We start from the raw sequence: 23,164 nt of genomic DNA, 5'->3' as shown, positions 1-23,164 counted from the left end.
CCTCTTGGGCTTTTCTTTGGAGTTGTTTCCTGTTCCTGTTTGAGGCTTTGTATTCCCTGTGTCGTCTACTTTGACCTGAGTCTGAGTCTGCCCCTTTGGCATCTGGGGGTTAATCCTATTATGTCCTGTCCTAGAGTTTGTGTGGGGTATGTAGATTTTAGGTGTCTTTGTCTTCCTAAGCTTCTAGCTGGAGGACTGCAACCTTCCTGAATGGATTATTACATCTGCATTTCTACAGAGCTGGTTTCTGCTTGCGGGAGGGAGACGTGGGGCTATTAAGAAAAACTGGGTATGCTTTTCTGCTTCTTTAAGATCCTTTGAGGAAATATAATATTCTGCCCTTTTAATATTTCCTTCTTGGGTGGGGTGGGGGGCTGACTTCCCACAATAGGAAGAAAAAAATTGCAACATTTGGGAACTGTGAACTGAGGTACACTCAGAGCTCTGCCAGGTACCCCACAATCCTAAATGTTTGGGCTTTGCTTAAGCGTTGTTACATTCCACTTGAGGACGAATGTTGAGTAGTTCCATTCCTGTAACATTCTCTCTACTTGCTTATTCTTGGCTAAAGTATCTTTGCTGTAGTAAAATTGGACTGTAGTAACGACCGTTCAAAATCATCTTTAACAAGCATAGAGAAGAAACTGATCCCACCCATTGCATTTAAGTCAGTGGTCTTCAAACTGGACCCTTTTATGACTTGTGGACTTCGACTCCCAGAATTCCTCAGCCAGCACGCTGGCTGAGGAATTCTGGGAGTCGAAGTCCACAAGTCATAAAAGGGCCCAGTTTGAAGACCCCTGAGTTAAGTAATGGATTCTGGAATCAGCAGGCCAGCTTGCCAGAACCAGGGGCTGCTTTCTCTGTTGTTCAGTTACATTACTCTGCTCACTCCAGACATTAAATAAAATATTAACTAGCAACAGTTTGCATACGGTTAAATAATCAACTTCAATTGATTGATCGATTAGATTTTTATCTCGCCTTTATTATTTTACAAGTAACTCAAGGCCGTGAACCTACCCATTACTCTTTCCTCCTCCTATTTTCTCCACAACGACCCTGTGAGGTGGGTTGGGCTGAAAGAAAAAGACTGGCCTAAAGTCACCCAACCAGCTTTCATGCCTGTCAGAACTAGCATTCACTGTCTCCTGGTTTCTAGCACCTTAACCATTAAGCAATTAATTTAACAATTTTATTAACAAAAAAAAAATGCTGGGTTTCTCCCAAATCTAATTGTCTTGAGGGTTTTTAACCTTCTGTCCTATTCTCACGAGAGAGAAAAGCAAACCCGCTGTAAAAAGACAAAAAGATGGTTAAAGCTGCTTTTTGTCCTGGCACGCCTGTTTGCTTTGAAGGCATCTGCAGACAAAACCTGAGGAAAAGACGCGGGTTTCCTCCTCCTCCTCCTCCTCCTCCATCCATCCATCCATCCATCCATCCATGGCTTTTTTTTTCTCATAGAACGCTCAGAATGGAGTTCTGGCACCTTTTTTGGATGGAACCTTGTAGGGTAGGCAAGGCGGGTTGTATGACATGTGTGAGTTCCGGCACCTTTTTCTTTTACAAAAAAAGCACTGCATCCATCCATCCATCCATCCATCCATCCATCCATCCATCCATCCATCCATCCATCCATCGCCCCTACCGTCCACGGCACCAAGCTGACAGCGGGTGTAAAACTGCCTCTGCTTCCCCATTAGCGCGATTAACAGGCAGTCGTTCTCGCCTTCGCCTTTCCCAACCCGAATCCTCCATTCTCACGATCCTTCGCGTGCGCGCCTGTTGGGAGAAGCGAGAGGAGGAGGAGGCGCGGCGGTGATTCCTCCGAGCAAGGACGGCGGGGCTGCCAAAGGGAGGCTGGCACTTTTTCTGGGCTGGTCTTAGCAAGTTCCGTCTCTTTCCACCTCCTCCGCCTCCTCCTCCTCCTCCACCGCCGTGCCAGCCATTCCCACTCCAGCCGGGAGCGCGTCACCGTCTCTCGCCATGGAGTACGAGCAGGCTGCTCAATGGGCAGCGCAGCACTTGGAGAGCTACCGGAAGGATCCCAGCGGCTGGAGCGGCTTCAAGCGAGCGGTAAGCTGGGGGGGGGAGACCCCCCTCGATCACCGATTTTCCCCTTGAGGGGGCTGAGGCAACGCGCCCCTTTCCCCTTAAGACAGGGGTCTTCAAACTTGGCCCTTTTATGACTTGTGGACTTCAACTTCCAGAATTCCTCAGCCAGCCCTGGCTGGCTGAGGAATTCTGGAAGTTGAAGTCCACAAGTCATAAAAGGGCCAAGTTTGAAGACCCCTGCCTTAAGAGGAAGGGGGACACCCGGAGCTGGCCGCCTCGCTCTGGACCGCCTGGCAGGACATAACCGTGGTGGAGGGCGCTCCAACCTCCGAAGATCATAACTTATTAATAGATTATTCAATATTATTGCTTTGATACGCCGCTTATTTCGCTTGTCAAAGCAGTTGCCACCTGCAATGGAAGCTGGGAAACTACCTCCCTCTCTTCCCCTGCTGGTTTTGCTAGATTTTTATTTTATTTTATTTTATTTTTTAAAATCGGCAGGGGAGAACCTGTTTTCACTCAGGGGAGAAGTGTTGTTGTTGTTGTTGTTGTTGTTTTTAAACAACAATAGCAACAAACTTCCGCTTGCCTCCCTTGCGATCTAAAGTGATCCAGCCATTCCCCACTTGCTTCCACCGGCATTCCTTTCCCGCTGGGAATATTTCCCACTGTCAGATTTGAAAAGGTGAAGTCTGGCCTGCTGGAGTTTCATTCGCTTTAGAGAGTCTAGATTGTCTTTTAACAGCTCTCCCGTTTTGGGAGTTTGCGAGAGGGTTTGCCAGACAGAAAAGAAAAACGCCAGGATCTTATTACTGCCAAGGATTCCCGTGATGCTCCTGGAGGGGGTGGGGTGGGCAGACATGCAGGTATTTGATAAAAAGATTTGTTTATCAATCATCTCGCAATACTGCAACTGTTAGTATGCTAAACTTGATGAACCAACAGCCTGAATTTGATCAGCCTTTGCTAGATTCCGGAACTGAATCTCTAGGCCAGGGGTCCCCAATCCTCCCAACACCCCTTCCCCCCCCCCCCGTTCCTTGGACTAGTATCAGATGGCGGCATGCCAGCAACCGGTCCACACAAACAAGCAAAGCCCCATCCACAGGACACAGCACACAAAACCAATCACTTCTCTCCATGGAACGGGTCCCTGGTGCCCGAAAGGTCGGGGACCTCTGCTCTAGGCAGAAGATAGATGAATACTTTATTTTACACAATGCTTCTTTCTTTTTCGTGCTAACACTTTGTGCAAAAATTAAAAGCTGGGCATTTTTTATTTTTATTTTTTGCCCTGGAAGCCAAGTCTCAAAACAACAACAACAACAACAACAACTTGTATATATGCAATTGGATATTTCGTAAAAACAAAGGGAAGATTGAGGGGTTATGTTAGAAAAAACCCAGACTATTTCCAAAAAGAGACTGCCATAGAATTGCTCCATCCAATATGTGACATCTAGAGAAGAACTTTTAAGCAGAATTTGGGACATAGGAATGGTGAGGAGGAAACCTCCTCAAGAGAGAGAGAGAGAGAGAGAGAGAGAGAGAGAGAGAGAGAGAGAGAGAGAGAGAGAGAGAGAGAGAGAGAGAGAGAGAGAGATGTGGAGCTGCATACCCCTCCCACTTTCTTGCTCTTGAGTTATTGTTTTTTAAAAATTTCCATTGTGCCTGAGTGCCCAGGTCAGTTTCTGACTCCTGGACTAGGCCTTGCGTTTTTTTTTGGCAAGGAGGTAGCTTGCCGTTACTTTCTTTCTAGGGCTGATAGAGAGGAACTGGCCCAAAGTCACCCAGCTGGTTTTGTGCCTAAGGCAGAACTAGAACTTGAGGTCTCCTAGTTATTATTAGATTTTTATCCCATCTTTGTTAAGTAATTGAATGTGGCAAACACACATAAAATGCCTTCCACCTCTTATTTTCCACACGACAATAACCCTCTGAGTTGTCTTGGGCTGAGAGCGCACACCTGGCTCACACTGTGTCATTATTTGGGATTCACGTCCACAAATATTGCAAAAGGATACAAGTAGTCCAAGACTTAACACACCTTCGGTGACCGCTTGAAGTTTACCACGGCGCTGAAAAAAGTGACTTCTGACCGTTTTTCACACTTATGACTATCACAGCATCCCCACAGTTCACACGATCAAAATTTGGATGCTTGGCAACCCGCATGTATTTTTGACAGTCGCAGTGACCCGTGATCATGTGATCAGTTTTGGCCACCTTCTGACCAGGTCAATGGGAAGCTGGATTCACTTCAGAACTGGGTTACTAACTTAATAACTTTCAGTTTCAACAGAAAGACTTGAACTAACTCCAGAATTACTCATGTTTAAAGAACGCTTGTTGAAAGTTGTGGCTAATGAAAAATCTAGTTGCTTTAAGCAAATTTATTTATTTGTTTGTTTGTTGACAGGAGACAACCTTGTATCTGTTTTTTTAGTCTCTTACTTCCCTAAAATTTATTCTTAACGTATTAAAAAAAACAACCCAAACATTAAGGTTGAATAAAACCTCATTCAGTTTCAGTGTGTAGCAATAATGCAGCTGATTGTACCTGATTTCTTTTTTAAATGTCTTTCTAGAATAATGTTACAATATCTTGGAGACCTTCAACTGTATTTTGTGGAAAACTGTAAGTAAAATTGCAGAAACAAAACAACATTTAGGTCACGTTCTGGGGGGGATAAATTGATATCTGAGATGTCACTTCTGTCTTATTTATTGCTAATTTTAGTTCTATGCTTTTAAAATGTGAATAACATAGTCAACAGCTGGTAGATGAAGCACAAAAAGGTGAAGGTTCCAGTAATGGAAGAGAAGAGACTTCTAACCAAGTAGATGTCCAACATACCGATCATAGGCTTTGTTATTTATTTATTTTCTTTGGAAAAGAAAATTCCAAAGTTCATGAAAAAAAAAGAATATTATGTAATGTAAGGTGTGATGCAAACTGCATTGCTGCGTCATACAGTTATAAATAGCTGATCTTATAAAACATGACTTGTCCCAAAGAGATAGAAATGCACCAAGAAAGCTTAAATATGATGAAATACAGAACTACAGCGTGTATTTATTTAAGTACCTGAGCATTTGCTTCGGTGAGGTGCTACTTTCTTTGGTGTTCTGTATAAAACAAACACACTTTCTTGCAATTTAAAAAGCAGGCAAATTGTTGGTATGCCCGTGCATTACATGCAGAGGTACATTCACTCATTTTTGTTTGATTTTTATCTCACCTTTATTACTTTGTGTGTAATTCTAGGCCAGTGATGGCGAACCTTTTAGAGACTGACTCCCCCCCAAGCCGCCCCACCCCACCCACCTGCAGGGCCACCCACCACCTCCACGGTCCACCGCAGCAGCACCATGGCAGCCATGCCCTCTGCTCGCATCCCTGCATGTGATGGGGCACGAGGGCGGAGTCTTGTCCCCACTGCCTGGCTGTCATGTCCTTGGCTGCACTGCTCCGCACGGGCTGCGCCTGGGGGTGACTCTCTTCGGGGGGGGGCTCCTGGTGAGGAGGGGGCCACGGGGTGAGGTGGGGCTGGGGCAATGGCACACGTGCCCACAGAGAGGGCTCAGAATGCTCCGTCTGGCACACTTGCCATAGGTTCACCACCACTGTTGTAGGCAGTGAACATAGCTGCTATTTCTTCCTCGTCCTATTTTCCACACAATAACCACTCAGTGAAGTGAGTTGGGCTGAGAGCAAGTGCGTGGCCCAAGTCAGCCAGTGGCTTTCTTGCACAAGGTGGCACTAGAACTCACAGTCTCCTGGTTTCTAAGCCAACAACTTAACTGGCTCCATTTATTAAGGACACTCAAAATGTAGTTTGATTGGAATAGCACCCTTCTACTTCATTCACTAGGGACGCAGTGGCTCAGTGGGTTAGGACGCTGAGCTTGTCGATCAGAAGATTGGCAGTTTGGCGGGTTGAATCCCGAGTGCCGCGTAACAGAGTGAGCGCCTGTTACTCATCCCAGCTTCTGCCAACCTAGCAGTTCGAAAGCACGTAAAAATGCAAGTAGAAAAATAGGGACCACTATGGTGGGAAGGTAACAGCGTTCCATGCGCCTTTGACGTCTAGTCATGCCAGCCACATGACCATGGAGACGTCCTCAGACAAGCGCTGGCTCTTCGGCTTTGAAACGGAGATGAGCACCGGCCCCTAGAGTCGGAAACGACTAGCATGCATGTGCGGGGGAACCTTTACCTTTACCTTACTTCATTCACTAAGATTTTCTCCCATTCTTTCTCCCTCTCTCAAAAGATACAGAGCGGAAGGAATTTTAGCGGCAAAACCAGAGAACGTGTTTAAATGTATAATGCCAGAGACTGGTGGACTTAGAGAAAAATGGGATGACAACGTGAACAAAACACTAGTTGTTGAATCCATAAACGATGTAAGTATAACACGTCTTTACTTATAGCCAGAGACAGCTAGGAAAGTAAGGTGCTATTGGGAGCCAACCCTGGCTATTGTAGGGTAACTGGAAAGAGAAGGAATTCCCATTATGTTTTGGGATGTAGGGAATGGTGGAAGCACTGATGTCTCTTTGTGCTGTGCTAAAACTGTGGTGGCTGACTGCCTATCTACTGACATTGAGACTGCAAACACACTGGTTGGGGATGAGAAAGGAAAGAAAGAAAGAAAGAAAGAAAGAAAGAAAGAAAGAAAGAAAGAAAGAAAGAAAGAAAGAAAGAAAGAAAGAAAGAAAGAAGGAAGGAAGGAAGGAAGGAAGGAAGGAAGGAAGGAAGGAAGGAAGGAAGGAAGAAGAAAGAAAGAAAGAAAGAAAGAAAGAAAGAAAGAAAGAAAGAAAGAAAGAAAGAGAAGAAGGAAGGAAGGAAGGAAGGAAGGAAGGAAGGAAGGAAGGAAGGAAGGAAGGAAGGAAGGAGGGAGGGAGGGAGGGGAGGAAAGGGGAAAAAGGAGAAGGAAAAGAAGAACCTTTGGTTTCTGACTCAGCCCTTTTTATACAGTTGCTATTTTGTGATATTTATGATCCTCCAGTGCCCCTTAAAATCCAGCCTGTGTGTTTATATTTACCACGATGTATGATGGGTTGGATATCATTATATCTGGGTAACATTCTTGGTTAAATTTAGTTAAGCTTCTATTGTGCAGAAGTACACTGTTAGCTTTGCCATTGGATTGAGGAGAGTCTTAAACATCCTTGCCACCGCTGTGTGCAATTTCAGAACGTTTGTGTCCTGAGAACTACCACCCCTTCAGCTTTTATGAATTTGATCTCCCCAAGAGAGTTCTTAGATGTGGTCCAGATCCAACACAACGAGGACGGCTCAAAAATGACGGCTGGTAAGCTGGTTCAAACATTTGGGGCAGTGGTTTTCTTAGGCCTGACTTACAGCCAATGTGACCATTCAGCTGTGGCCACTGTATGTGGCGATCAGTGACCCAAGACCATCGGAGCATTCTCTTTCTGAGAATTGGGACCCCCATGGCTAGTTTTGCTTTATTAGAAACATTTCTTTTAATCAGAAACATCAGACATTCAACCCAGTCCTAGAAGACACTCTGATTGGTGTAAAATAGTTGCTGTAATGTTCTGAGTGCCTAATACATATAAATGCCTCCCCTGTCACTAGGGGAATCCCAGTTGATAAGAATCTCAATTTTTATTTTTAATGTTCCTCCCTCATAGCAACCAATGTGGAGCATCGCCTTAGTCCTCCTCAGCCCAATTACATCAGAGGCCTGAATTTTCCCTGCGGCTGTTTTGTCATTCCTGTTCCAGGGTAAGATGTGTGGAAGTATTTGATGACACAACCCTGTTAGGCCAAGAATGCTTGAGGGTTTTACACGCCTTTCGCTGTTGCCAAATTAGAGTTTAAGCAACACCCTACAGTTTGAGGGAGGTGGTTTTTCTATAGGAAGTGGCCAGCTTGATGTAAATTTAATAGTTATTTAAGATGGATGTTGTTTGTTTTGTCGTATGTCATCAAGAGTCACAATCTGAGATGAGCAGCTAGATAAATTTGGCAAATAAATAAGAAAGGAATGTGTAGGCTTTATACTTTGCATTAAAAGCCAATTGGACAACTGTTTCATACATGAGTTAATTAGAAACTCACGTTGCTGAGATTGATATAGTTTGGAAATGAATTATGGATGCCGCCTCCTCAAAAATACAGCTTCTGTTTCCTTCTAATAGTGCAGGAGCATGCCAACTAATAGATGAAAAGGGGAAAAAAATATTGTGGAGGAAGAGGAACAGTGCCCAACATTTCTTGATGATGCCTCCCATCTGGAGATGGGATAATGCTGTCGTGCATGCAATCCCACAATTACAATTACAAAATAGGAAACACATTTGATGCACTATCTCAACTCATGCCATTGGTGTGAGGACAGCATCAGGAATATCTATCTCATTATCATGTCAATGATGGAAGAAAATAACTTAGGCTAATAGGCGTGGTCCTTGGCCCGTGGAAGTTGTAGGAATATGTAAATATGAAAAAGGAGGCCTTGGGGGGAAAAATATGGCCTGCTTAAGCTTTTAACTGTTTCATTAAGGTCAGGAGAGGAGGACATTTTCAGAATTTTGGGAGTGCACTGGGATGCTGTCATGATGAGGAAGGCTGTTCATTCATAAAACAGCTGCCATGGTGATGATTGCCCATTTGTAATAGGGCAGCAATGGAGAAACCTGTCTATCCGCAAAATAATGGAAATGATGGGAGCCATCGGTTGTGAAATTTTATCCCTAACAAACCAATATTTAATAGTAAGCCTAGAGGCTTCCCCATAGTATCATCTCTAAGCCTCCAATGCTTGCTACCACATTTCCAAGCAAAATCCTGGTTCCACCTGTCTTTTATGTCCCTTAAGAAGGCACAGTAGATCTAATAAGCGTCTCTTTGTCAATAAAGGTGCAACTTTTATCTTACCGTTTCCTTTCAAAGTAAACTAAAATCAGTGTTGAAAAGGGCAAAGAATCAGACGAAAGATAAAAGAAAGAGAAACAGTGGAGGAGGCAGGCTGCCACAATTTGTGGAAGGATCCACTGCTGGCTGTTTTTCATCTAAAGTTACAAAACCTGCAAATGTGTGAAAACAGCCAAGTGCCCTTTATTTAGAAAAGCTGAGTTCATCTCCTTCTTTCCAGTAGAAGCTTTTTAAAAGCATCCAGTTTGGGCCATAAAGATTTGCAAGATGGTTCCATTACGGTAAGATTTTGGTTTTCGCTGCCTGTTGGCTGAGATACACTGCTGTTACGGTCTTCCCAGTCACCCTTGATTCCTGGAGACTACTTGGCCAGTTGAGGCTGGTTTTCTAGGCAACATTTTTGGAAGTGGTTTCACAAGGCCTTCTTCCTGGGATTGAATCACACAGCTGGCTTCGTGCCTAAAGGAGGATTAACAGTTAGGCTTTCCCCACCCTTTCTTCTGCACCTGTATCAAACTGGTTCTCATTGGAGATATTTTTACCCAATTGCTTTCTGATCTTTTTGTTGTTGTTGTTCTTGTTTTCTCTGCAGGGATCCAAATAAGACCCGCGTCCTCAGTTTCTTTCAGACTGATCTGAGTGGGAACCTCCCACAGAAAATCGTTGAAACTTTCTTTCCAAGGAGCATAACAGGGTTTTACGGGAATTTGGCTAATGCGGCTGTCACATTAGTGGCTTAAGTTTGTTCCTTGTTCCCCCCCCCCCCGACCTACCCACCTCTAGTCACAAATGGAAAACGTAGCTGGGCTGTATATTAATAATACTGAGGCTGCACTTTGCAAAGGAACTGCAATCAGTTCGAAAGGATGCACATGAATTTCTCCTTAATTTAGATGGAGAGCTTGTGAGCCCAGCGGTAGAACTAAATAGCATTTTATTCACACCACTGTGGTCTGACCTCGCTAAGGACTCTGAAAAGAAATGAATCTCTGCAGGTTTGGGTTTGCAAGAAAGGCGTTCAAAGATAGTGACACCTCAACAGGAAAGAGTTGGACAGCAATTCACTGTAAATCGGAAAAGCAAGCAAGAAGATCTGATGCTGTGTATTTGCCAAATTCCATCCCTTGCTTTATCTCTCACACAGAACTCCTGAGTTTAGATCTCCACCCAGGTGCCTATCAAGAGTTCCTTTTCATGTGGTCTAGCTGCTTTGAGCCAATGAGGCATTTCCTGCTGAAGTGAAAAAAAGACTGAAAAAACCACATTTGTTTTTCATATGTTCTCCTCCCATACCATAGCAATAACAAATATCTGCCTGCATTTTAGCCTGCATAGCAGGGGAAAAAAGATCCTGACTTACAAGCCTTCTGTAGGAAGAGAGATGTTTATGCCCAGAAACATTCAAGCGTATGAAACTCTTAAGCATGAGGAAGAATGTGGTTATGGTAAATTTTGGTTGATTACAGAACAGCAGGTTGTCAGAGACGATGATGTAACAAGAAACTAAGATAAACATCAGCCAGTTTTGCGCTGTAGAGAGAAATGACCTCTGGAAGTGCATCTGTCCCGTGTTTCTGCCTTCACAAACTCTTCCTGCCTGATCCAGATGACCACTGATCTTGGGCAGTAATATTTTCTAAACCATAATAGGTTGTTCTGATGTGCTTTTATACACCAGAAATAAAACAGGGTGCTTTAATGTCACTGTTGTCCTTGTCTCTGCTTGGACTGAAGCTTGCAGCAGCTGTTTCCGAACAGAGTTCTTAGCTGGGGGAGAGAGATAATTGTAAGTAAATGTAACATGATTAAAAGAACAATACTTTATTGGAGGAACAGGTAAAAATGTAGATAAATCAGGCTTTCCTGATCCACCAATGGACAATCTACAGCCAGTCCAAAGTGAGAGAGGTGTGCTTTCCCAGTGATGGAAATGTACACACAAACACACGTTTATACACTGTAATCCCAGGAATGGTGAAGATACTCCCTCCACCTTACATCAAAGGAAGCCGCAGGTCCTGCAATGGATCTCCACGGGCTGAGCTCCTGCATCTGCTTTAATGCTTGTTAGGCAAGTCAAGGCCCAGTTAATTAATCCCGCTATCTCCTTTGCCATCAAATCTTCTTTCAGGGTTCAGCCCTTTTGCCTTGGGCAAAATCCCTGATTAATTCGGGCACAGCTCATCACAGGAACTTTTAATAACACTGCAAACGCAAACAAGCAAGCTGTTTACGTTGGCCTCCTTGTCTCTGCCTTTCCTGACATTCCCTTGGCAAGCAAAGAAGATGGGCAGTTCAATCAGCTGCAGAGTAGGTTATACAGGCAAGGCATGGGTCTCTAGTTTGGGTCATAGCAGTTCCAGATCTCTTTGAGCATTGTGACCCTCATGGTCACTATTCCTCTCCATGGAGAGAGGAAGCTGTTCCAGCCACTGGGTTTTTCCTCCGGATGGTGGCAGTAATAAACCCATCTGGCAAGGTCCGGATGATGTTCCAAGCTTCAAAGCGAGTGAGTCCTTGCATCAGATGGGTGTGAACTTGCAGCAGCTCATCTCCAGGCTGAATAGGGGGGTTGTGTTGGGGTGTCACGCCTGGAAGATGCAAAGTGTGGTGTTAGTGAGGTATGGGAGGGTAGGGGCGTGAGAGAGATCAAAATACACATTTGTCATTCGTGGATATCCAGAGAAGGAAAGCAGTACAGCACCAGTTGGACTGGAGCAACACAAAAATCATCGGCCACGCTGCCCCCCACCACGCTCGCAGGCTGATCAAAGCCTGGCACTCCACAAGCAATTCCACTGACAGACCTACAACCAGCCTATGAACCCCTCAGAATTCAAATTTACCACACAGCCAACCGGCAACAGCACTGACTCTCAACCCACGCAACCCCAACTAACACTTTACCTCCCAGTGATCCTCACCTGACGTGACCTCCCCATCACAAGACCCTCACTGGACATACCCACTCCTGACCCTCACCTGATGTGACCTCCCCATCACAAGACCCATCACAAGATCCTCACTGGGCACACCCACTCCTGACCCTCACCTGATGTGACCTCCCCATCACAAGACCCTCACTGGACACACCCACACCTGACCCTCACCTGACCTGACCCTCACCTGATGTGACCTCCTCATCAGAAGACCTGACCACACGTAGCCTTTGGAAGCAGAAGAACACCATCTCCTAAACTCCGCTGAAGATGTTACCTAGCCTGGTAACAAAACATTTGGAAACCAACCCACAAACTTGGAGAATGATCCTTCACAACAAGCATTTTGACCCTGAAAGGTGTCTCCAACCTACCAACATGTTAAGGACATTAGAGAAGCCCTGAGGCTGGACCAGGCTTTGGACTCATCTAGACCAGTCTTCCGTTCCCATAAAGAGGCTCCTAGAAGTAACTTGAGCAAGCCATGATAAGTAATAGCATCCTCTCACGTGTTTTTTTAACAACTGGTTCAGAGACAAACTCCACAGAGTCACTTTTGAGCTGGGTGGAGTCTAAACCTAATGAACCAATTAACAAATTAAATGTACCATTTCCATGTTCTAAAAAAAACAACACCATCCAACACTACGCTGTGCAATAACAGCAAACTTATTCTCCAGTTGTGTGACTTTACTGTGTATTATTACAAGAAGAGGTTGGCACAGTTGCTTAGAGGGAGGGCAAAGAAAAGAAAGGATACATTAAAAGGGGGGGGCAAGATTTAATCTGGGATTTGATTCCACAGCCTGAATGTTTCTTCTCGATTCCAGTGTGCACAAAGTATATCTTTTCCTCAAAATGACCATCCGATTGTTCTAATCTAGTCCATTCACATGTTTCCAGTTTAACATTTCTAGAAAGGTTTAAATGTATCCTCTAGTTTGCAGTGACATATTTCATCTTTGGACATGACAGCAGTTTGCGAAAGCTTCACAGCCACCAATCCACCATACCTTTGAAAAGCCGACTGATGGTGATTGGTTTATCTCCATGAATGGAGCCTTTTCCTCCTTCCAGACTGAAACCTAAACCTGCGGATGTCTTCTCCAGGGTAACCATGAAGATCAGATCTTCTGGTGCTGGGTCAAAGCAGAACATTATCAGAGGGGGATGTGTTTTGTTAGTAAAAAAGCTATAACATGGCATGGTGCTATGGAAAACCATCGGTTTAGTACAGCTAGATTTGTTCTAGGCTGGGCCACTCATAGGATCTCAGAAAGTTAGTTTAGGGCAGGGGTCTTCAAACCTGGCCCTTTTATGACTTGTGGACTTCAACTCCCAAAATTCCTCAGCCAGGGTCGGAACTATGACACATAGATTTCATCATGAACGCCCTTCTACACCCCCAACACTTAATGCTTCCCCACCGTCCATACTGGGACTTACTGGAATCCACGGAAGTTTCACTTCCTGTTGATGCTGAGGACCGAAGGGGCCCACTGGTGCTCCGTTGTCCCTCTTTGGGTTTTCGTGTGACAATCACGGCCAGCCCGAGGTGCCGCGCTTTTCGCAAGATCTCCAGTGCTTCGGTGTGAGTGGCACCCTTCAGAGATTTCCCATTGATCGATAAGACTTCATCCCCTTTTTGGATAGTTCCTTCCTGAGTTGCTAGACCATTGGGGAAGACTTTGTGAACCTGTTACGAATTTCCGAAAGATGGAAAGACACACCGTGAGGAAGTTTCCATACCAGTCTTTCGTTTGCATCTTGAGAAGTAAAGTGGGTGAGTGTTTTTTTAAAAAAATTGCACTACAGAGTTTGAGAAGTGGAGAGTGTCAGCAAATTAGCCTTAGTTCCATTTAAAAACAGGATTAATTTAGAATGTTCTTGTCATCGCTAATAAAATAATATCACGGGGATTTCTTTCCTTAAAAGACAGACAAGCAATAGCAGGATGCTAGAAATAGGTAAGTTTTTGAATTTGCCTCTGTGGTGGCTAAGCTTGTAAGCCGCCCTGAGTCTTCGGAGAAGGGCGGGATATAAATGGAATTAAAAAAAATTGTTCTACTGTCAAGGAGAATGTAAAAAAAGGAAGAAAGGGGAAAAAAGGAAGGGAGGCAGACTAATATGATAATACAGAATATGATTTTACTTCATCTGGTTTAAATTTCATTATGTGCAACAAGATGAAGAGCTGGTATGGTATAGGAATGGGAATACTGAACTAGGAATGGAGAGGCTGGGTTTCCAGCCTTCTTTTGATTATGAAAGAATCCATATAAGACGGGAACTGAAGCTATTCTCACAAAGGGTTTTTGATCTATCAAGAAGCACCTCCATAAAACAGTCCACCTAGCAGGTTACTTACGACAACAGTCTTGTTTTCAAGGTCTATTCCACCAGCCAAGCTAAACCCAAGGCCAGTCCCTTCTTCTTTATGCAGAATCGTCACATGAATGTCACTGAGTTGCTGTGCAAATAATAATAACAATAACAATAATATCATCTTGTGGGACTTCCGAATACAGACAGATCGACATTTGGAACACAACACGCCAGATACCGCAGTCATAGAGAACTGAAGCATACAGTTGATTGATATCGCTGTACCAGGAGATGCCAGAGTCGAAGAAAAAGAACTGGAAAAAATTACGAAATACCGTGACCTGGCCGTCGAAACTGCGCGATTATGGATGAAACGCGTAACAGTGATACCCACTGTCATCGGGGCACTGGGAACTATGTCCAAAAACTTGGCAAAATACATCAAGAAATTGCAGCTTCCTGCAATAATTCCAGCAAAGCTACAAAAAACCTGCGCTACTCGGAACATCTTACATTTTAAGGAGATACCTGGTTGATACCTAGGATGCCGGCAGCAACCCATGTCAACCATTAGTGCCAGTCAATTTGAGTGTTCAGTTGACTGAGTTTCATGTTTTATGAATAATAATAATAATAATAATAATAATAATAATAATAATAATAATAATAATAATAATAATAATAATAATAATAGTGCAGAGTGAGAAAAAGAAGATTCTGAATACTGCAAGTATTAAAGCAGACATGTCAAACACAAGGCCCAGGGGCCGGATCCGGCCCGCGAAGTGGTTTCATGCGGCCCGCGAAGCCATCCTGGAAACAGTGAGGGAACGGCCCCCACTGCCTTGGCCCTGGCCCAGAGACCCTCCTCCTGCCAGAGACCTTCAGATCTGTCCCACTCCTGCCCAGGCCCCCATAGGCACCCTGGATGCAAACGATGTAGAGCTGGCCATGCCCACCCAGTAGGCCATACGCACTCTAGCCACGCCCACCCAGTAGGCCACGCCCACCCTGGCCACACCCACCTGGCCCCCTGAGGGCAACCACCATGCTGATGCGGCCCTCAGTGAAATTGAGTTTGACACCCCTGTATTAAAGCATTCCTGAAATATTCATTCTCAGCTTCTGATTGAAAAGTGAAAATGGAGCCCCTCCCTGGATGAATGAGTCAGTGCTAGGGAATGGATGGACGGATGGACAGAGTATTCCATCATGCTAATACTATTGGCTCAGCCAGTTGAGAGTGATAAGGATTGTTGTATGAAACAGTCACAGATTCCTGGTTAGGAGAAGCTATTGGAAAAGTTGAGGATGTCAGACTTGCCTTTAGTGTTGCTTCATCCAAAGCTTTCACCTCGTCCAGAAGCTTCTCCAGTTCTTCAGGAGTGAGGAGAGAGATGACAGCTTGCCCGGAGGTGCCCAGGGTTGGAGACGGACAGGATTTCTTCTTGTCTTGCCTCTTCTCTTTGTCCTGCTGACTTGCTCTATAGTCTCTCAACTCAGAAAGGCTAGACAGTTTGGGAAGAGGAAATGAGAAATGCTGAATAAGAAGCAGTTGGATTCAATTTTGAAACTTCTTCTTTTAATTTTTTCTATTACTTCTCCTTGTTAGGCTTCAAGCCACTTTCTAGACTCCTGTTACTGCCACCAATTCACCCGTGTTTTTCAGAGATTCTCTCTTTTTTTGGTGTCTAATTCACTTTTTTTTAGTGCAAATGGAAATGTCAGAAAATCTGATAGGAATACAGAATGGATCTTCACAATCAAAATCTGTATTCTATAGCTTCTTCTTACGGTGTTACCGTCTTCTTACCTGCCCTAGCAAAGTATTTGAATTCAGAAATTGGGACCTATTCAGCAAGCCAGCAGTGGCTTAACAGGGTACACCAGCACCACTTTCAATTCCTCCAAAGAGTTTCAAAATGATTTATGATTGTCTTCCAATATGCCAATGTCAGAATGTTTGGAGGGCCAAAATTATATTCCTTCTTCTTGCTGCTGCCCCTTATTTTCACTCTCTTTCAAAAGGGAACAAATGCAGAAATGTTGCAGTTTTGCAGAAATATAATCATCCTTCCATATCCTTACTCCATATCATGTGCATTTCTCCCTCTCCCCTCCTTCATATCTATCTATCTATCTATCTGTCTGTCTGTCTGTCTGTCTGTCTATCTTTCTGTCTGTCTATCTTTCTGTCTGTCTATCTATCTATCTATCTATCTATCTATCTATCTATCTATCTATCTATCTATCATCTATCTATCTATCTATCTATTAATCTATCTATCTATCTATCTATCTATCTATCTATCTATCTATCTATCTATCTATCTATCTATCTATCTATCTATCTATCAATGCTTGCTATGAGGAACAGCAGAAAAGCTGCAAACACATTCCCTTTCAAAGGCTTAAAGCCAGAACATAAAGCTCTTGCAAATTGGAAAACAGACTACCTACAAATGTCACAAAGCTGCTGCAGTTTAAAGAATTGTTCATTGTGGTTTCAAATATCCCACAATTGAGTCATATATAAATCATCTCAGGACTCAAATACAGCCAACCTGGTGGTATTCCACAGTTGTTTTCAGGGGGAGTCAGAATTTTCGAAGTAGAAGGAGCTCATAAAGACTGAAGCCAGCCATTCTATATTTCAGGAAATACTGAATACAAAGTGTTTGTTTCCTCTGAAACTCAGCCTCTTACATCCACTGTGGGGTGTCTATTCTTCATCACACTTAAATTCCTGAAAAGCACACGTTCTCCCATTTGCGGGAATGCTTTCTCAGAACCTGCTTCAGAAATAAAGGGAGACTCAGCATGCTGAGATTTAAAAACCAGAAGAAATGAAAGTATAGGCCTGGGGGTCAAAGGAAGAAGAATATGCTGTAATTTCCTCAAATAAGCATGTGTGATGGAAGAACAGAGGGCCTGAATTGCAACACAGAAGCTGGTGTCAAAAGAAAAGGTTTTCCAAGCAGTTACATTCAAACCCAGGTTAGGAAAATCCCTATTTCAAGTTGGGGTTATGACCACATTTTTTCCTACAGAAACCTAATTTGAGAAAACTTGGAAGTTTCACATGTCTTTTTCATTAGATTGCCGTTGAATAATTCATTCAGAGCAAAGGCAGGGCTGAAACCGAGAAGCAACGTCCTAAATAATAATAGCTAAACTGTTCTTTGAGACCTCAGGTCAACAAAACATCGCCAGAGCAAATGCGACTTTAAGAAATGACCGCAAGATCAGCCTAAAGAGATGCGAACAACTTCTAAAATCATCTAGAACGCTGGATGCTGCAGAAGTGGAAGGCAAAAGCTGGGTCTCTTAAAAAGCTTAAAATCATGGCAAATGGAGCGAAGTTTGTTAATATGAGATGTTTTGTTTACTCATTCAAGCAATTTCATCAGTCAAAATAAAATAAAAAAATTAGTTAGGTTGAGAATGACCTGACTCTTGCCCTATCAACTGCAGGGGTTTCTCCCCCAAAATGTATTGAAATATATCAATGAAAAACAACAACACTGGATTATCTTTCAAACTGCCACCATTCCCGAGCAGAAACTGTCTTTCTTCAGAATTCCCATGGGCAACCCACAGCTAATCTTCTAGGGACAAGGCTCATTGCAACTGATGGAGAGCCTGCTTCATAAATTTATTTTACAAACCAAGAGAATTCCGGAGGAATTCTAAAGGAGGGGAGCTGGTATTTCTACACTTTGTCAGGGATCAGAAAGAACCCTGAGAAGGTGCATAAAAATGCAGTCGCTCCTTTTTTTTTTTAACCACTTCTCCAATCTACTTGGCTTTCTTGAACACAACACCTGCCACTTCCAACAGTAAATAAATAAATAAATAAATAAATAAATAAATAAATAAATAAAGAAAGAAAGAAAGAAAGAAAGAAAGAAAGAAAGAAAGAAAGAAAGAAAGAAAGAAAGAAAGAAAGCACAACGGATTTTAATACTGCATTCATTATTACAAGAATGGGGATCTGAAGATAAAAGAAGCAGCCTTATCTAAAATTGCTCTGGGGATTACACTAGTAGAGTTGAATGAAGAGAAGAAGAAGGATAATCTTCAATTTCAGAGAAGATCAGAAGAATATGCAAGATCCATGGCCTTTCTTTATTCCTGAGATGTTCAGAAAATGCTCCCTTTGTATCTCTATCAACACTGGAGACATCAGTCAGGCAAACGCCATTGGTGGAGAGCATTTAAAAGCCTTCTTCCAGTGTTAACATCTGTCCAATTATTCTTTCTTTTCAGAGAAGATCTAAAATATCCCATCGCCTGTTAGGATGCTTGGCCTAAACAAGACTTTTGTCCTTCCTTTCTGAAGGAAACTGTGGATAAAAATTCGAAAGGTGCAGCATGCTAAGCCAGAGTTTTTAAAACCATGATTTGTTGATCATAGCTACTGAGTCCCCCAAAGGTGCTTTTTCAAGAGGCAACTGGACTTTCTTACAGTTAACTAGTGGAACAGCCTGCCTTCAGAAATCGTGGGTGCTCCATCACTGGAGATTTTTAAGAAAAGACTAGACAGTCACTTGTTTCAGACGGTATAGGTTCTCCTGCTTGAGCAGGGGGCTAGACTAGAAGACCTCCAAGTTACCTTCCAGCTCTATTCTATCCTTATCCTTTGTTTTACCTTGAAGACATTTTGCTTCTCATCCAAGAAGCTTCTTCGGTTCTGAACGTCAGAACCGAAGAAGCTTCTTGGATGAGAAGTGAAACGTCTTCCAAGAAAAACAAAGAAAGTCCAGTTGCCTCTTGAAAAAGATACCTTTGGGACAACCATGACCTGGATGACTCTCCACAGACACATAGCGACAGGGTCTAGTTTATCAATAACACTAAGTGGGAGCATAATTCTAAGCTAAAGCCAAAACCACGTGATAGCTTAGTATTTATACGTGCATTTGTATAAAAGCTGACTTAAACTGCCAAGCAAATACTAAATCCAAGGGATTTTTGTTTGTTTGTTTAAGCAGAAAGAAACACACCTTTAAAGTTACAAACAGAAAGACCTTACTTAAGAGAATAGCCAGCGTCCAGAGATTGAACTTCTCTTCCTTGAGGGGGACCAATCTTCTCTTCTTCTGCGCAAGGGTCAGAAAGCCCTCCGTTGGCGGTTCCAGGGCTCTTCCTACTACAGCGAGGAGACTGAGAAGGAAAGCCATCCAACGATTTCATCAAAGCTGACGAGAAGTAGTTGCTAATGGAATAGATTTGGCTGCATTTTTCCCCCTCCGCGCTGGCTTTCAACATCTCATAGGCCTGGCCTGAAGTGAGCGGAAAGCTGCGTGCTCGTTGGCTGGGTGCTTTCGTGACTGGTGGGTCGGGTTCCGTATTTGGTGAGGCTGGAAGAGACAAAGACGAGTCAAGAGGGGTGCTGTTGTTCGTCTTTGAAAGTGAAGTCCCGTGATCCACAGAGGAAGACGACGAGTTGGTCTGACTTTTTTCTAGAGAGGAGGGCGAGGAGGGACTGCTCTCAGAGCCTCGGTGGTCCACGTTACTGGCGGACACATGCTGAGGATCAAATGTAGCAGATTTGGAAGCCTGCCTACTCAAAGCTTGCTCTTTTCCAGTGTACAGCTTTGGACTCAACTTCCGAGTTCCCTTCTCAGGAGACTGAGGAGTGCCCAGATTTTCAAAAGAGCTTATTCTCTGCTTTATTGAGGATCCTCTAGCGGATGTCCGGATGATCTTGGTAACGGAGCCCAGCTCGTTGTCAGATAGGCTCTGATGCTCGGTGCTGCTGCTTTGGTGGGTTTTGGCATCTGAGCTTCCTTGCTTTAGTCCCTTGAGGCTCTGGCGGAACCAAGCTGGTTTGGGCGCTACAGGTGGACCTTTCTTCACAAAGTCACCTTCCTCTGACATAGAAGAGGCTTTGGGATCACTCTCCTCGGGGTCTGATGGCTTTGGGGCTTCTCCTGAGCGATGCAAGGTTGACTCACCCTCTTTGCTTTCGAGGCCATGAGGCATGTTCAAGCTGCACCTTTCTTCAGCCATGCTGGGGTTAAACAAGCTTTTGATGCAGTCGGAAATTCTCACCCAAGGGTCCTCGGTTGTCGTCTCAAGGCTATAATCCACCCTCGCTTGTCTTCTGAGGGCAGGCCTTGTAGACGAGTCTGTCTTCCCTGAGTGGCAGAAAACACTAAGAGGCATCATATGATTAAAAAAAAGAAGAAAAAAAGTCAGCTCTCACCAAGGGGACCATTCTCAATTCAAAGTTGCCCTGTAGGATTACAGCTCCTGCACGCTTGTCAGCAAGGTCCACCGGACTCAATTTTGCCTAAGGAACTCTACAAAAATTGGTTTGCATGTGTGCCACTAACAACCCTGGAATTGCTGCCTTGCAGCCCTATCCCTATGAGTGAAATTTATTTCTAAGTAAGCAAAAACTGAGAAATTCTGAGTTTTTAGGGTAGCAACATAGGAGCAAGGTCATTATCTTCTTCTAATTTTTTTTTAAAAAAATGCAAATGTAATCATGGAAATTCCTGGTGGTCTCCAGTACAAGGGCTAAAAAAATCCCAAACCTCCTTAGCTTCTGAGCCTAGACAAAGTTCAGGTGTGCCACCAGCTGAGAAACTTCCAAGTAGACACAGTTACTAACCTACATAGTTGTGCAGTTAGGTAACCCCATTTCACTATATTAATTTTGAGTGCAATCCCAGACATATTTATTCAGATGTTTGCAGAAAACCCCATGCCTATCTGCAGTCTTGGTCATAATAACCATCACTTGCCCAGGATCACAAAGCTGGAATTCGCAAAATAATTCCTATTTCCCATTTCAAAGGAGACTCCTCGATTAACGCTGACTTTCCATTGCAGAGAACCGAATCTTACCTTTGTTGTTTTTCTTTTCCTGATCTGCAGCCCCCGAGGACACCTTCAGCTGATCTGCAGCTCGTGGAGCTAAAGAACTTGCAAATGCGCCGTGTGTTACAACCGTCTTGTTTCTCAGCCACAGCAGGTCCCCAACTTCCTGTCGACAAAACAGGAAGCACAAGGCTGACAACACTTAGTTGCATCAAACTGCATTCTCCGGTACCTTTACAGCTGTTCCATCTAGATCAGGGGTCCTCAAACATGGCCACTTTAAGACTTGTGGACTTCAACTCCCAACATGGCTGGCTGGGAAATTCTGGGAGTTGAAGTCCACAAGTCTTAAAAGTGGCCATGTTTGAGGACCCCTGATCTAGAGAAACATAAAAAATTTCATCTAGAACCACCTTGGGGCTTTCAAGTCTTGACAAATGCTGTTGTTAGTTCAGCTTTATGCCATTAGATTCTGTAGTCAATAACACTCAGTTAGGATTTGGTTTAACGCTGATTTATCTAAACACTGGGCTAAAATACAGGATTTCTTCTCTCTTTTTTTTAACCATCATATTTTTTTTGCCATTTTTAAAAAATTCTTTGCAGTCAATTCCTAAACTTTTTTTTTTAAATCAAAATAGGGGCTTGATTTAGACATGCATTTCTGTTTCTGTAAAAATAAAAAAAACGATGTTTCAGAGGCTTAAATTATGCTGAAATATTCTTCCCCCAAGTTCCCATTTGATTTGATTTGCATTTGCATTTGAAAGAGGAAGTGAATGTTGGTGAAACGTTCTTGGGTAAAGTGTGGTTTTCTTTTTCTTTTTTTAAAAAAATATGTTCTATTGGTTTTTAACATACACCTTAATATTTGGTAAACATCGTGTTGTCTGGGTTAACATTTGAAAAACAATAACAATTAATTTCTATGATTCTATAGTCCATATGATAGCTTTACATGAAAGTGTGGTTTTCTTGCCCTTCTTCAATTTTCAGGAGGCCGTGTCTGAATGCCGTGTCTTTTCTTAGAGAAATTAACTAAGGAGAAACTTCCTGACCATGAGAACAATGAACCAGTGGAATGGCTTGCCTCCAGAAGTTGTGGGTGCTCCATCACTGGAGGTTTTCAAGAAGAGATTGGACAGCCATTCATCCAGAATGGTATAGGGTGGGGTCTCCAACCTTGACAAGTTTAACACTTGTGGACTTCAACTCCCAGAATTCCCAGCCAGCAATGATAATGAGAACAATTAACCGGTGGAATGGCTTGCTTCCAGACGTTGTGGGCGCTCCAACACTGGAGGTGTCATGTTTCCAACTGACCAACCCAACCAACTAAAGATCTTCGAGACATTCCGATCTCTTAACGTAAAACTTTATTGAGTACATCAATCCAGCACAAGGAAAGCAAAACCAGCTCTGGGCAAAACCCCACCCAATCCCCTATAGTAAAAGCATGAACTTTTCTCTCCTCCCTCAGGTTACGGTGGCCAATGAAGTAGAGAAATATTGTTGTGGAAAACTGTCTCTGATCTGCCCAAACACCTAGTGCTCTGTCCTTGGGTCTCACGGTCTATCTTCTTAACTTTTGAAGTCTGCGTTCCAATGCCCTCTCCTCATTGGGATTCAAATAGGTGGACAACCGGTTCTCTGCGTGGATGCCGCTTCCGGAAGTCCATTCTGGGCCTGGGCAACAAAAAAATTAGCTACCAGTTCTGCCGAAGTGGTGCGAACTGGCTGAATCCCACCACTGCGTCCCTTCCCCCCCACATTCGTTGGCAAGCTGAGAGGCAATAATTGTCACACCAGCAAAACCGGGCTTCAAAATTTGACAGGAGGTTTTTTAAGAAGAGCTGGACAACCATTTGTCTGAAATGATCCTAGGCTCTTCTGCTTGTGCAGGGGGTTGGACTAGAAGACCTCCAAGGTCCCTTCCAACTCTGTTATTCTTGTACAAACTTTCATGGTTTACTCTCCGGCTTCCCGTGCTTCCATTCAACCCCAAAGGAAGACATTAACAGGAAACTCCTCTAATGGGTTTTTTTTCCCTTCAGATGGGGAAACTTGAAATATTCCAGTGTGATAGAAAAGACGTGAA

General features: G+C 43.6%; 2 protein-coding genes across 2 annotated transcripts in view; one reads left to right on the top strand and one right to left on the bottom strand.

Moving 5' to 3' along the window:
• Positions 1-1,930: 1,930 nt before the first annotated feature.
• STARD5 (StAR related lipid transfer domain containing 5) lies at positions 1,931-10,674 on the top strand. Its single transcript, XM_081337220.1, has 6 exons — positions 1,931-2,076; positions 4,647-4,696; positions 6,336-6,468; positions 7,262-7,379; positions 7,726-7,819; positions 9,564-10,674. Exons 1-6 carry the CDS (start codon positions 1,987-1,989, stop codon positions 9,709-9,711), a joined length of 633 nt encoding a protein of 210 aa, XP_081193346.1. The 5' UTR covers positions 1,931-1,986; the 3' UTR covers positions 9,712-10,674.
• Positions 10,675-10,776: 102 nt separating this feature from the next.
• Positions 10,777-23,164, bottom strand: part of IL16 (interleukin 16) — a 30,879-nt gene continuing 18,491 nt past the window's right edge. The window contains exons 14-20 of the mRNA XM_081337223.1: positions 21,094-21,232; positions 19,271-20,378; positions 15,560-15,743; positions 14,279-14,380; positions 13,357-13,606; positions 12,924-13,049; positions 10,777-11,562 (exon numbers count right to left, since the gene is read on the bottom strand). Of these exons, the coding sequence (XP_081193349.1) occupies positions 11,366-11,562; positions 12,924-13,049; positions 13,357-13,606; positions 14,279-14,380; positions 15,560-15,743; positions 19,271-20,378; positions 21,094-21,232 (2,106 nt within the window). The 3' untranslated portion in view covers positions 10,777-11,365. The remainder of the gene's footprint in view (positions 11,563-12,923; positions 13,050-13,356; positions 13,607-14,278; positions 14,381-15,559; positions 15,744-19,270; positions 20,379-21,093; positions 21,233-23,164) is intronic.

This window comes from Vipera berus (genome assembly GCF_964194415.1).
Source record: "Vipera berus genome assembly, chromosome: 12".
NCBI lineage: Eukaryota > Metazoa > Chordata > Lepidosauria > Squamata > Viperidae > Vipera > Vipera berus.
Note: the sequence above shows the minus strand (reverse complement) of the source record. Positions and strands in the feature narration are given on the sequence as shown.